We start from the raw sequence: 13230 nt of genomic DNA, 5'->3' as shown, positions 1-13230 counted from the left end.
GTCCTTGCAACCCTTGCTTAAACTGTATACATTACCTATCCATGCTTCAGGGCTCTTCTTGCGGCCTTCTTCTCACCGGGTCCTCTCCATTATGTGCATGAGCCCAGTAGTCCTGGATATTCATGAGCACCAGGAAACTCCACCTACCATCTGCTGATTGGCATTTATCTATCCATGCTGTGTATAGTCAACAACTGGGGAGAGGGGTGTGATAACAAACAGAACACCGATGTGTTTAGCATTTCTGTCACTATTTTCTGCTGCTCTCATTTAAAGGGGTAGTCCACCAAAAAAAAAAATTCTTTCAAATCAACTGCTGCCATGAAGTGCCAGAGATTTGTAATTTTACTTCTATTAAAAAATGTTAAGCCTTCCACTACTTTTCAGCTGCTGTATGCCCAACAGGAAGTTGTATTATTTCCAGTCTAGAGAGCAGGAGGGGTTGTCTATGGGCATTTGCTGCTGCTCTGGACTATTCCTGACATGGACAGAGGTGGCAGCAGAAAGCACTGTGTCAGACTGGAAAGAAACCACCACTTCCTGCTGGACACACAGCAGCTGATAAGTACTGGAAGACTTAAGATTTTTTAATAGAAGTGAATTACAAATTTATGGCACCAATTGATTTTAAAGAAATTTTTTTTGGGTGGACTACCCCTTTAGTGCAGTATATACCCAGTGACAGATTCCCTTTAAACATTGCTAAAAAAAAAAAGAAGGTTGTATTAGTTTGTAATATAAATAACTTTTGTAAAATTGATGTATAATTTTTAATTTATATAAGCACGGGCACTGTTTGTGTTGGTGGGGAACTGCAAAGCTCTTCAAACATTGGTCCCCGCTTCCCTGCTCTGATCAGCATTGACACAGAGCAGAGTCCCCCCTCCAAATTATGTTATATAACCGCTGAACGCTGATCCTAAACACTATGACAAGGGGAGCACTGTCATCTGCATAAGTTGTTATAGGGACCAACTATGTTCATGGTGATCAGTGTAACACAATATAACACAGCTATGTCCAATAGACCCCCCCCCCCCCAGCGCCGATCGTTAGACTATCTGACTGCTATAGAACACCCCCCCCACACACACACACACACACACACACACACACACACACACACAAACCACCACTGCGGTGGCTGAGACAAGGGACATCATTCATTGAGGAAGGGAATACAATTACTGGGTCTTTATCCCATTCCCAGTATCAGATAGTGAATGCTGGCCGGGGGTTTGGTAATTGTGACAGATCTATGTTTGTATTTTCTATTGAATTACCCATAGAACATTGTGTTCTTTTTATTTTGTGGCGTGTGATAAACTTTAAAGGGAATGCATTATAATAATATTTATAATAATAATATTTTTTTTTTTATACTTGTGTTTCCGCAGCACTTTACATAGTTTGTCAATTTTGGTCCCTGTCCCCATTAGGGCTCACAATCCAAATTCTCCTATCTGTATCTTTTGGTGGGATTTGAACCCAGGACCCCAGCGCTGCAAGGCTACAGTGCTCATCAGAAAATGACTTATTATTTAAAGTAGAAGTCTGTCAAAATTAATAATGACAGTACGGGCAGGGGGTGGGGGGAATATAATAAAGAACCTATACTTACCGGTCCCCGTGCCCTTGCAGCACTGCATCCCCAGGCTTCCTAACCCGCCAGATGTTATCCTCTCTCCTTTTCTTGGCAAGAGAGAGCCCGCTCAGTCAGTCAGTGACTTCATCAGTGCCCCACCCCAGTCACTCTATGCACCCATTGTGACGTAGCAGGGGGAGAGATTAAAGGACAACTCCGGCCAAAACGTATTTTTTAATATGTTATTACTTATGAAAAGTTAGACAAATTCCTAATGTTTATTCATTATGGGAAATTCACATATACAGGGAGTCTTCAAATTCTCTCAAAAACCGTGACATCACAAATCAGTTGTAAATCCTATGGAGTGTCTAGCAGGGGGTGCACTATATATATAGAAGTCTATAGTACTGTACTGTTTCTATGGATGTCTATGTAAAAAGTAATGTACAGTATGTTTTTTATTGATTGAATACATTTATGGAATACTTTGAGGAGCAAGTGTCCTTGCTCCCCAAAGTATTCCATCAATGTATCTAATCAATACATTTGGAGGGCACCGAGCGGGGGGGGGGGGGGAGAGGTGCCTGTGCATCTAACTACCTCCCCCCTCCCTCCCTGCTCGGTGCTGGACACATATACACTGTACTACTCCTCCCATCATCTGCTCATAGTATGAGCAGATGATGGGGTAGTAGTACCAGGGCCATCCCAATCCCAAACAGCACCCCCACACACACCCCTGCTGCCACCTCACTTTACAGTAAGTAGTTTATTGATGTTGTGCATGTATCTGACCTGTGAGTTTCCCATTTACCTATAGGAAAAGTGTATGTATATGACTGGAGATTGATCACTCATCCTACTGATTATAGTGGGGAGATGGAGGGCAAACATTCTCAGTCTCTCAAGTTGTCCAAGGTAAGTTCCATCACTGACAGTAGGTCATTATAACATTTATAATGAATCTGTGACTTTATGTATCATATATATATATATATATATATATATATATATATATATCTCCAGCTGCTCGGGGCACTTCCTTATCCTTATACACATGAACCTACTATAAAACTGTGCTGTAAGCCAAATACATACATGTCACTAAGAGAGTAGGTACGCTGAATTGTGCCAGAAAGCAAGATCAACAGAAGAGTTTTGGCGCCAATCTGTTAAATACTTTCAAGCAGTTTCTGGCATAAAAAGCTATACATTTTTGCCCACACCTGTTTTGTACAACAATTTGTAGCCTTTTGAAATGTTTTTATATTTTGTGGAAAGTGGGTTGGTGTTTCAGCCTTACAGATTTAATATAACTTAAAGGGGTACTCTGAAGAAAAAAATATTTTCAAATGAAAAGTGTTATCCGGTCAGGTAAAATATATGTTCAATCATCCCCCCTCCTCGAGACTAACAATTCATTCCATACATGTCTTTACCTTTTTGTCTCCTTCCCTCAGTTTTGAGCATGCTGCTTTCTGCAGAAATTTGTATCTGAGCTGTTCAGTCTGTCTCTACTCTTAACCCTCCTCCTATCTGCAACTTCGTAGCTACTTTATAATGCCGGGAGTATAAATCACAGTGAGTTCACCAGCAACTTGACCTCAGAATAACCCTCCCAGCATTGCAAAAAAGCTACAAAGTTGCAGATAAAGCCAGCCAGGGACTTGTTTATATGAGCCCTTTCTTCAGCAGAAAGCAGCAGCTCAGAACTGGGATAATAACAAGTATGGAATGAGTTTTTAGTCTCCAGGAGGGAGGCGGATTCAACATGTATTTTTCCTAACCAGATAACACCTTTAACTGGTGCCAGAAAGTTAAACAGACTTGAAAAATACTTATGTTTACAAATTTCCAGTCCTCCACTACTTATCAGCTGCTGTATGTCCTGCAAAAAGTGGTGTATTCTCTCTCTAGTCTGACTCAGTGCTCTCTGCTGCCGCCTCTGTCCATGTCAGGAACTAACCAGAGCAGGAGAGGTTTTCTATGGGGATTTGCTGTTGCTCTGGACAGTTCCTGACATGGACAGAGGTGGCAGCAGAGAGCACTGTGTCAGAGTGGATTACAGATGCATTGCAGAAACATTTTTTGCAAATTGCCGATAACGATTTTGGACATAATATAAAATTAACTGAACATGTGAATGAGACCTTAAGGGGTATACCCATCTGGGACACTTACGACATATGACCAGGATAAGTGTCCTAGAGGTGGCACCACATCTATCTTCAGGTCAAAGCCTCCCTGACCTTATCCAGTACCATCAGGTACACTCTGTTTAAAATTAAACATGAATCGGACGGCGCCGGCACAGGGAAGCCGGTGCTGCGATCCTTTTTTTGAACCGCGGCCTGGTTTCCGCAAACAGCGCTGCTCTATTCATGGTTCTAATGGGGCTGGTTCATGGAGGGGCGGTGGTTTCCTTCCACTGGAGGCGGGCCGTCCCACCTACAGTGCTTCACTTCCAGCCCGGTAACCATGAATAGAGTGGCACCGTATGCGGGAACCGGGACGCTGTTCAAAAAAGGACCGCGGCACCAGCTTCCCCGTGCCGGCGCTGTCCGATTCATGTGTAATTTTAAAGAGCACGTACCTGATGGTACATCCTCTTTAGGTGTACCAGGTGGGTATACCCATTTAATGCTTTATGTCCAAGCTATACATCAGCATCCCTTCAAAACAGGGTTGCTGACGTATACTGTGGCGCACAGCAGTGGTTCCTTTCACTTTAGTGGCCCAAATGCTGTCAGCTGCTGTCCAGTCCACACTGTACTCTATAGTGTGGTACAGCAAAGTAATGTGTAGGAATCGAACGTCCCCAATATAGTCCTGCTTCTGTACCCCACAGTATACATTGACATCACTCTGTCAGTAGGATGCTAACATATAACTGGGACATACAGCAGTATATTATTGTGTGAATCCAGCCTTAAAGGACAGTACTGGTCTTGTGTGCAGAATGGCTGTAAATGTCACCGCAAACTATTCATAACCATTGTCCTTCCAGCTCACAGCGGGTCTGTACGAGTTCAAAGTCATCGTGGATGGAGAGAACGCACACGGAGAAGGCTTTGTAAATGTCACCGTCAAACCAGGTCAGACATCCTCTTGTTGGACTCCTTTAAGACTTGATGGTTGCAGTCTTCCCTAACTCTAAATGTCATTCTCACAGAACCTCGCGTAAACCAACCTCCAGTGGCGATCGTGTCCCCTCGGTATCAGGAAATCTCTCTGCCCACCACCTCCACTGTGATCGATGGCAGCCGTAAGTATCCTATCCATCTGGAGTTTTATATACCAGGTCACTGGTATGGCGGCCCACTACTATAGTTGTCTCTGGTTGGAACTAAGGAACACAGCACATTTTCTTTGTAATAAACTTTTGCTTAATTTGCAAAATTACGAAATTGCCGTAGTCTTTCCTATATGTCTATTAGAGTTTGAGGAACCCGTTTGCGCAGAGCATTACCTTGGACCAGTTGTGCGGTTACAGACTTCCCATACTAACTGGTCGGCTGTGGACATGTTGGTGGAAGGGACTTTGCACTGAACAGCTTCCTGGTCTTGGGGCTCTATACGGGGGGAGGCCTAGTATGGGGACAGTATACAGAAGGGTGTGGGCCTGGGGTCTCTATACAGGGGGAGGCCTTGTATGTGAACAGTATACAGAAGGGTGTGGGCCTGGGGTCTCTATACGGGGGGAGGCCTAGTATGGGGACAGTTTACAGAAGGGTGTGGGCCTGGGGTCTCTATACGGGGGAGGCCTAGTATGGGGACAGTATACAGAAGGGTGTGGGCCTGGGGTCTCTATACGGGGGGAGGCCTAGTATGGGGACAGTTTACAGAAGGGTGTGGGCCTGGGGTCTCTATACGGGGGGAGGCCTAGTATGGGGACAGTATACAGAAGGGTGTGGGCCTGAGGTCTATACGGGGGAGGCCTACTATGGGGACAGTATACAGAAGGGTGTGGGACTGGGGTCTCTATATGGGGGGAGGCCTACTATGGGGACAGTATACAGAAGGGTGTGGGCCTGGGGTCTCTATACGGGGGAGGCCTAGTATGGGGACAGTATACAGAAGGGTGTGGGCCTGAGGTCTATACGGGGGAGGCCTACTATGGGGACAGTATACAGAAGGGTGTGGGTCTGGGGTCTCTATATGGGGGGAGGCCTACTATGGGGACAGTATACAGAAGGGTGTGGGCCTGGGGTCTCTATATGGGGGGAGGCCTAGTATGGGGACAGTATACAGAAGGGTGTGGGCCTGGGGTCTCTATATGGGGGGAGGCCTAGTATGGGGACAGTATACAGAAGGGTGTGGGCCTGGGGTCTCTATATGGGAGGAGGCCTTGTATGGGGACAGTATACAGAAGTGTGTGGGCCTGGGGTCTCTATACGGGGGGAGGCCTAGTATGGGGACAGTATACAGAAGGGTGTGGGCCTGAGGTCTATACGGGGGAGGCCTAGTATGGGGACAGTATACAGAAGGGTGTGGGCCTGGGGTCTCTATACGGGGGGAGGCCTAGTATGGGGACAGTATACAGAAGGGTGTGGTCCTGGGGTCTCTATAAAGTGGAGTCTGGTCTGAAGCTTATTGGGCACAGTGCACTATGCACACCTCTAAGCAGATGACTCTTAAGGTCCTATTACACTGAGCCATTTTTAACGACTAACGCTAAACGATCGCAAACGAGATTGTTTATTGTTAACCTGAAATCGTTTACCATATTACACAGAACTATGGTCGTTAGTTATGATCGTTACTATGATCGTTTATTCCTTCTGATCCCAGCAAAACAATAAACAATGTGCGATTACACTGAACGATTAGTGAACAAATGGGGAATTTGAGCGAGCGAATGTGGAATTACAGCCAACGATTAACGATAATTTTAGGTTCAGATCTAGATCAATGACAGAAACGATTTTTCCATCGTTGCCTGCAATTACACAGAACGATTATTGTTTAACTTTCGAACGATATAACGCTTTTTTGCACAATAATCGTCCCTTGGAATTGGGCCCTTAGAGTCAGTGCCAGATCTTTACACAACAAAGACCAGTCTCTCTGAATAAATTTGCAGTGGGTTCCACTGGGATTCTGACGTGGTGGCTGGCACAGGAATACTAGCGGTGCTTGCTGCGTTATTCATCCCATCAAATATGTAAGACCTGCTGACAATGCCGGCAGACAGCGGTGCGGGCATAGCCTCATTTATAACGGATTGCTTCCCTGGAACATCTTGTCTCTAGGAAATACTTGGCTTGAAAAGGTTGAGAGACACTGATGTAAGGGTAGATTCTGCCACCATTTAGGAGAGGATTTCAGACAATATTAGTAGTTCTTATTGGTCGAGTATTCTCAGTAGGGTGTAGAGCCTATTCTGAGTTCTGTCTTTGGGACCAGCAGCATAACAAATGATTGGGTAGTGAAGAAAAAGAATGCTGCGGCACTCACAAAATTACTGCAATGTAATGTACTTATGTTATAAAAGAAAACGGATGTTATATATATATATATTATTATTTTTTTTTTCTTTTTAGCGTACACAAAAACATGGTTGACAGCGTTTTTGTGTAGCAGGTAAAATTCACTTTTCCCCTATCCACAAGATATTCAAAAAGTAGGAGGTTGCAGGGTGTCCGTCCTCTGTACCCCCCGCTGATCTCCATATCGGACCATGCCGGCTCTGCTATGAATAGAACCGCAGGTCCGGCACACATGCCACAGCTCTGTTGATTCCTATGGAGCAACAGAAAGAGTCGAGTACACCGGAAGAGCGCTGTATTCGGCTCTTTTCACCGGCTCCATAGGAATGAATACAGTCACAGGTCACATGCTGGACCCATGGCTCTATTCATAACAGGGCCAGGGGGCCCGATACCAAGATTGGAAGGGGATACAGAGGTTGGACCCCTGCGACCTTCTATTTTTCCCCTACTCTGTGGATAGGAGAAAAGTGAATTTTTCCCAGACAACCTCTTTAAGGGTGCGTTCACACATACAGGATCCGGAGCAGATTTGATGCTGCAGATATTAAAGTAACCAAATAACTGAACACAGCATCAAATCGGTGCTATCAAATCCGCCATTCCTGTAGTTGTGAACACACCCTAATATAAACATTCAAAAGCAGATATAGTTTAACAGCTGCAAAAACGCAGTGTGAACATAGCCTAACGTTGCTTAATTACAATGTCTGTGTTCTTTGCAGAGAGCACGGACGATGAGAAAATTGTTAGTTACCATTGGGAAGAGCTGAAGGGTCCGTTACGAGAGGAGAAGATAACAGCAGACACCGCCATCTTAAAGCTGACGAATCTGGTACCCGGAAATTATACTTTCAGGTAAGACTTTTTACTGGCGTTAGATGTGAGATAATACAATTTACCAAACTTTACAGGTGCCAGTCCGCCATATATTCCCAATGTTCTTGGCATGTGCCCTGAACCTGACGGTTGGATGGGATCACATGTCTCCAATTTTTTGTATATTACATATATTTTGGTGGGTAATAACAAAGTACAATAAAAGGGTACTCTGGTAAAAACAATTCTTTGAAATCGACGGGTGTTGGATTTTTTTTTACCCCCTTTAAGAATAAAGGGGTAGTTCAGCAAAAAAAAATAATAATCAACTGATGCCAGAAAGTTTTATAGATTTGTAATTTACTTTAATTTAATAAAAGTCTTCCAGTGCTTATCAGCTGCTGTATGTTCTGCAGGAAGTGGTGTTCTTTCCAGTCTGACACAGTGCTCTCTGCTGCCACCTCTGTCCATGTCAGGAACTGTCCAGAGCAGTAGTAAATCCCCATAGAAAACCTCTCCTGCTCTGGACAGTTTCTGGCACGGACAGAGGTGGCAGCAGAGAGCACTGTGTCAGACTGGAAGGAATAAACCACTTCCTGCAGGACATACAGCAACTGATAAAGACTGGAACACAGGATATTTTTAAACAGAAGTAAATTACTAGTCCTATATAACTTTCTTTTGAAAGAAAAGGGTAGTAGAGGTTTCTGCACCTGACTGATGTATATAGTATATAGTAAGTCACCTTCGAGTGCACTACTGTCTCAGCGCCAAGAGAATGGGAGTAAATAGAAAGATATAGTAGGCTCTCTAGAGGAGGGTGATGTGGTATAGAAAAAATATATGCTTGAATAGATGATGTGAAGTATTGTTAAACATTTATTATAACCTCATAAAAGTAAATATGATGGTTGGTCAGTACCTGATTGTACAAAGGCAGTAATTAAAAAATATTTTTGCTGTAGTTCCCCTTTAAATGCTTTCATTGTATCTGTTGCAGTATGCCTGATGATAAAGTGCAATTGCTTTACTGCATTTTAGATTGTGTAGAAAATTGTTGTAAGGTTCTTATACATATATAATATAAAGACTCTAATGCTTACACCCCATTCGTCTTCCTTCATTTGTTCCCATTTGCAGGTTGACTGTCGTAGACTCGGACGGTGCAAAAAACTCCACAACCGCCAGCCTGACGTTAAACAAAGCTGTGGATTATCCCCCAGTGGCCAATGCCGGAGCCAATCAAGTCATAACACTGCCCAAAAACTCCATTGTCTTGTATGGGAACCTGAGCACAGATGATCATGGTATTGTCAGCTATGAGTGGTCTTTGAGTCCCAGCAGCAAAGGGAAAGTTATGGAGATGCAGGTAAGATAAGGTTGTTGTTTTTTTTTTCTTTCAAATCAACTGGTGCCAGAAAGTTATATAGATTTGTAATTTACTTCTATTTAAAAATAATCTCCAGTCTTCCAGTACTTATCAGCTGCTGTCACTGGACTCTTTGATGTGCACGACTGACCACCACATAGCCTTTATGGCGTATACTGTAGACAAGCCATACGTGCCTGCATTATTGCTACTTTGTTGTCTCTGAAAATCAGATACAGTTTGCGTCATGTGTTTTTATCCCACCACGCAGGGTGTCAGGACGTCAACTCTCCAGCTGTCAGCACTGCAAGAAGGTGATTACACATTTCAGCTCACTGTGACAGACTCTGCAGGACAGCAGTCTACAAGCGAGGTTACCGTGATTGTTCAGCCTGGTAAGGACCCATAGGATCACTTTTGTTTGGTAGTGGTTAAAGAGACTCTGTCAGTAGGTTTAGGCTGTCCTATCTCAGGGTAGCATAGTGACAGAGAAGCTGAACAGAATGATGTATCACTTACATTCTTCTGTGCAGCTGATCCAGAGATCTCCTTCTGAATAACATGGACAATAAGTAGTCCTTTCCATTATGTGCATAAGCCCAGTAGTCCTGGATATTCATGAGCACCAGAAAACTCCACCCACCAGCTGCTGATTGGTAGTTATCTATTCATGCTGTGTGTAGGCAGCACTGTCAATCAGCAGCTGGAGGGCAGGGGGAGGGGTGTGGCAAGGATCCTATTCTCCTGCATATCAGGAGAACAGTTGAACAGTATAATGTAAGTAATACACCGACCTGTTCAGCATTTCTTTCACTAGTTTATGCTGTCCTCATTTAGGGCATCGTACACCTAGTGACGGATTCCCTTTAATATTATTGATCATATCAATTGTCGTTATATTTGCCAACCCCCCTGTTTGTAAATGTTTCAGAAAACAATAAACCTCCTCAATCTGATGCCGGACCAGACAAAGAGCTGACTCTGCCTGTAGACAGTACAACCCTGGATGGCAGCCGCAGTACAGATGATCAGAAGATCGTCTCCTATCTTTGGGAGAAGACTCAGTACGTATCTCCATTCACCGCAGGGCACAATACTTCCTTCTGGAATTCTGAAGATGAGTCGGTGTTCCTTTGCATTGTACATTGTAATAAAATGCAGAGGGTGGGAAGGCGGAAATATATTCTGTGGCTATGTACGCATAGCTGCAGACAACAAGCACAGCCAGAAATGGGGAACATGACACTGTTTAAAGGCTTATCCCAGTTTGTTTTTTCTGTTTATATATTAGATATTATTTTAATGTACTCTACATGTTTAAAAATGTAGCTCATGTAATTTCCTTATATTGGTGCAATGATTTCTTAGTCCTGTGTAATGCATCTCTGCATATCTGTCCGTCATTGTGCAGTGGTAGCTTTAAATATGCTCTCCCTGTGACTACTTCATTTTAAAGTTAAAAAAGGTTTGCATTGTTAGGCCATGTTCACACATGGCAAATCAAAGGCCGTTCTGTGACATGGCCATGTCACAGAACCGCTGCTGTCTGAGATGTTCAGCCCGGCCGGTACTGCAGTATCAGCCGGGCGAACATCACTTTTTTTTTTAATTGGAATGGGGGCACATTTGGGTCTGCCTGTACTCCAGTTATCCATAGCAGATAATGTAAAGTACAGCTGGGAGCCGTACTTTAAATTGTCTGCACAGTGTATTTTCTGGCAGCCACTATTCAATGAATAGCGCCCGCAGAAAATAAGACATGTCAGTTTTCTGTGGGGCCGCATGGAATCCCAGCCGGAGTGTATAAAGAGTGTATACTCTTTAGTAAATAGTAATTAAACACATCTGTGTTTTTCAGATGTCAGATCCGTGAAATCTGTGAAAAAACACGGACTGTGACGTGATCTTGTCCGAGTTATGACATGTCCTATCCATGGAACAGATTGCTTTAGCTTTGGCTGTCCAGGCATGATGGGAATTGTAGTTTTGCAACAGCTGGAGGGTCAAAGGTTCCCTACCTCTGGGCTAAATGACATGCGGCAAGGGTATAAAACGTTGCAGCAAACATACCTTGACTTACAATAACAAAAAAGGACCCTGAGACAGCACCAGAGTTAGATGATGCCTGATAAATCATGAGCCCTATTTATAACTAATAAGAATGTTTCATTTCACTTCAGAGGACCAGAAGGAGTTAAAATTGAAAATGCTAACAGCAGCATTGCCACAGTTACTGGCCTGCAGGTTGGAAAGTACGAGTTTACATTGACTGTTACAGATGAGCGCGGCTTACAAGACAAGGCCACAGTCAGTGTGATTGTGAAGGAAGGTGAGTGTTTACCACTGGTGGGGATGATTTCCTAATTGTAAAGTTTGGCACTGTCTCAAAAATATGGGGTTGTGATCGTAAGCAGTTTTGCTATATACTCTCTTAATTTTTTTTTTTTACATTTTATTATGTTTGAATAAACATTATACATATGGCCACTAGGTGTCTTCCTTCATTGTGTATGTCTACAGCTGCTGCATGTCTACATTCAGTAGCAGAGAATCCTAGGGGTGCTCGCATTGTACGGTCAGCTCTCCTGTCACACAGTGACATTATATTGACAGAATTGTTGCATAACAAAGAGCATTGTCTCCTGGTAAGCTGCAGAGCTGATAATATAATTAGTAGAAGTTAATAATATAATTATCCAAAGATAATTGCCCTCAGCTTATATACAACCTGCATGATGGACAGACGTCTTGCCTTGTGTGAGCAGGAAAGGATTGGACTTCCTGGGTTTGGTCTCTTTTTTTTTTTTTTTTTTTTTTTTTTTGAACTGAGAATAAAACAAAATATCAGCACAGAGGGAGCATGAAGCACGGTTTGTCCGTATGTATAATGTTGATTTGAACATAGAAAACTTAATAAATAAAGCAAGTATATTGCAAAACTGCTTGCGATCACAACCCCTGTTGATTTTTAAAAAAATATATATATTTCACAGCAGGTGCATATAATATTAGAAATCTGCCCTCTTTTTTTTTTTTAATAACATAATCAGCCCTATTCCTATGCAGGGGATGCCTGGTATGGCTGCTTAGTCCCATTCACATGTTCAGTGCTGAGCTACAATACCCAAAACATTACTCACATAGACAGGAGTGGTGGTGTTTTTGGGAAATAAAATTCTGTAAAGATATAATCCATTCTTATTATCCTTTCCAGAGATTAATAAACCACCCTCGGCTAAGATTGCAGGCAATGTTGTCATTCAATTGCCAACCAACACCGCAGAACTGGATGGCTCGAAATCCACAGATGATAAGGGTATTGTCAGCTACCAGTGGCAGCGAGATGAAAGCAGCCCAGCAGCGGGGGTGAGCCAGATTCATAATATGTTTACTAGCGGAATAACATGCAATTCAAAAAAGAAAAAAAAAAAAGAATTCATCGGTCTGTGCTTAAAGTCTCACCGTCGTTATACCTTTCAAAATATAAATCGGCAAATGTGATATAAAGCAAGTTTGCAATTTACGTTTTTTTTATTATTTATTATATATTTATTATTTATTTGTTTTTTTTTTTTCAGTTATCATGGAGAACACGGCACTTACTGTTTTTAAAAAAAAAGTCTAAACACAGGAAGTCCCGTGTTTCCCAGGTCATCTGCACTAACAGAGAAGGCAGTCATGTGATTGATGGACACATTGAGCCATGACCTCATGTATTTAGTCCCTCTTTTTTCAACCAGCACAAGACTAAAAAGCTTCAGGAGACTGGACCTGCATACAGTAAGTAAAGCTGTTTTATAGCAGCCTTCAGGAGTGTGAATCTTTATACAGGTAAGTATAGCTGTTATATAGCTGCCTTCAGGAGACTGGACCTGGATATAGTAAGTATAGCTGTTACATAGCAGCCTTCAGGAGACTGGACCTGGATACAGTAAGTATAGCTGTTATATAATTGCCTTCAGGAG

The 13230-nt window shown here is 43.0% G+C and overlaps 1 protein-coding gene across 4 annotated transcripts in view; it reads left to right on the top strand.

Annotated features, from left to right (window-relative positions):
* Window positions 1–13230, top strand: part of KIAA0319L (KIAA0319 like) — a 79910-nt gene that overhangs the window by 46875 nt on the left and 19805 nt on the right. For all 4 annotated transcript variants that reach the window (XM_069971639.1, XM_069971640.1, XM_069971636.1 and 1 more), the window contains exons 7-15: window positions 2409–2506; window positions 4596–4683; window positions 4761–4853; window positions 7803–7935; window positions 9037–9265; window positions 9537–9660; window positions 10197–10329; window positions 11446–11594; window positions 12480–12631. In XM_069971639.1, the coding sequence (XP_069827740.1) occupies window positions 2409–2506; window positions 4596–4683; window positions 4761–4853; window positions 7803–7935; window positions 9037–9265; window positions 9537–9660; window positions 10197–10329; window positions 11446–11594; window positions 12480–12631 (1199 nt within the window). The remainder of the gene's footprint in view (window positions 1–2408; window positions 2507–4595; window positions 4684–4760; window positions 4854–7802; window positions 7936–9036; window positions 9266–9536; window positions 9661–10196; window positions 10330–11445; window positions 11595–12479; window positions 12632–13230) is intronic.

This window comes from Dendropsophus ebraccatus, chromosome 5 (assembly GCF_027789765.1).
Source record: "Dendropsophus ebraccatus isolate aDenEbr1 chromosome 5, aDenEbr1.pat, whole genome shotgun sequence".
Lineage (NCBI taxonomy): Eukaryota > Metazoa > Chordata > Amphibia > Anura > Hylidae > Dendropsophus > Dendropsophus ebraccatus.
The sequence above is the reverse complement of the archived record's forward strand: the minus strand, read 5'-3'. Positions and strand labels throughout refer to the sequence as shown.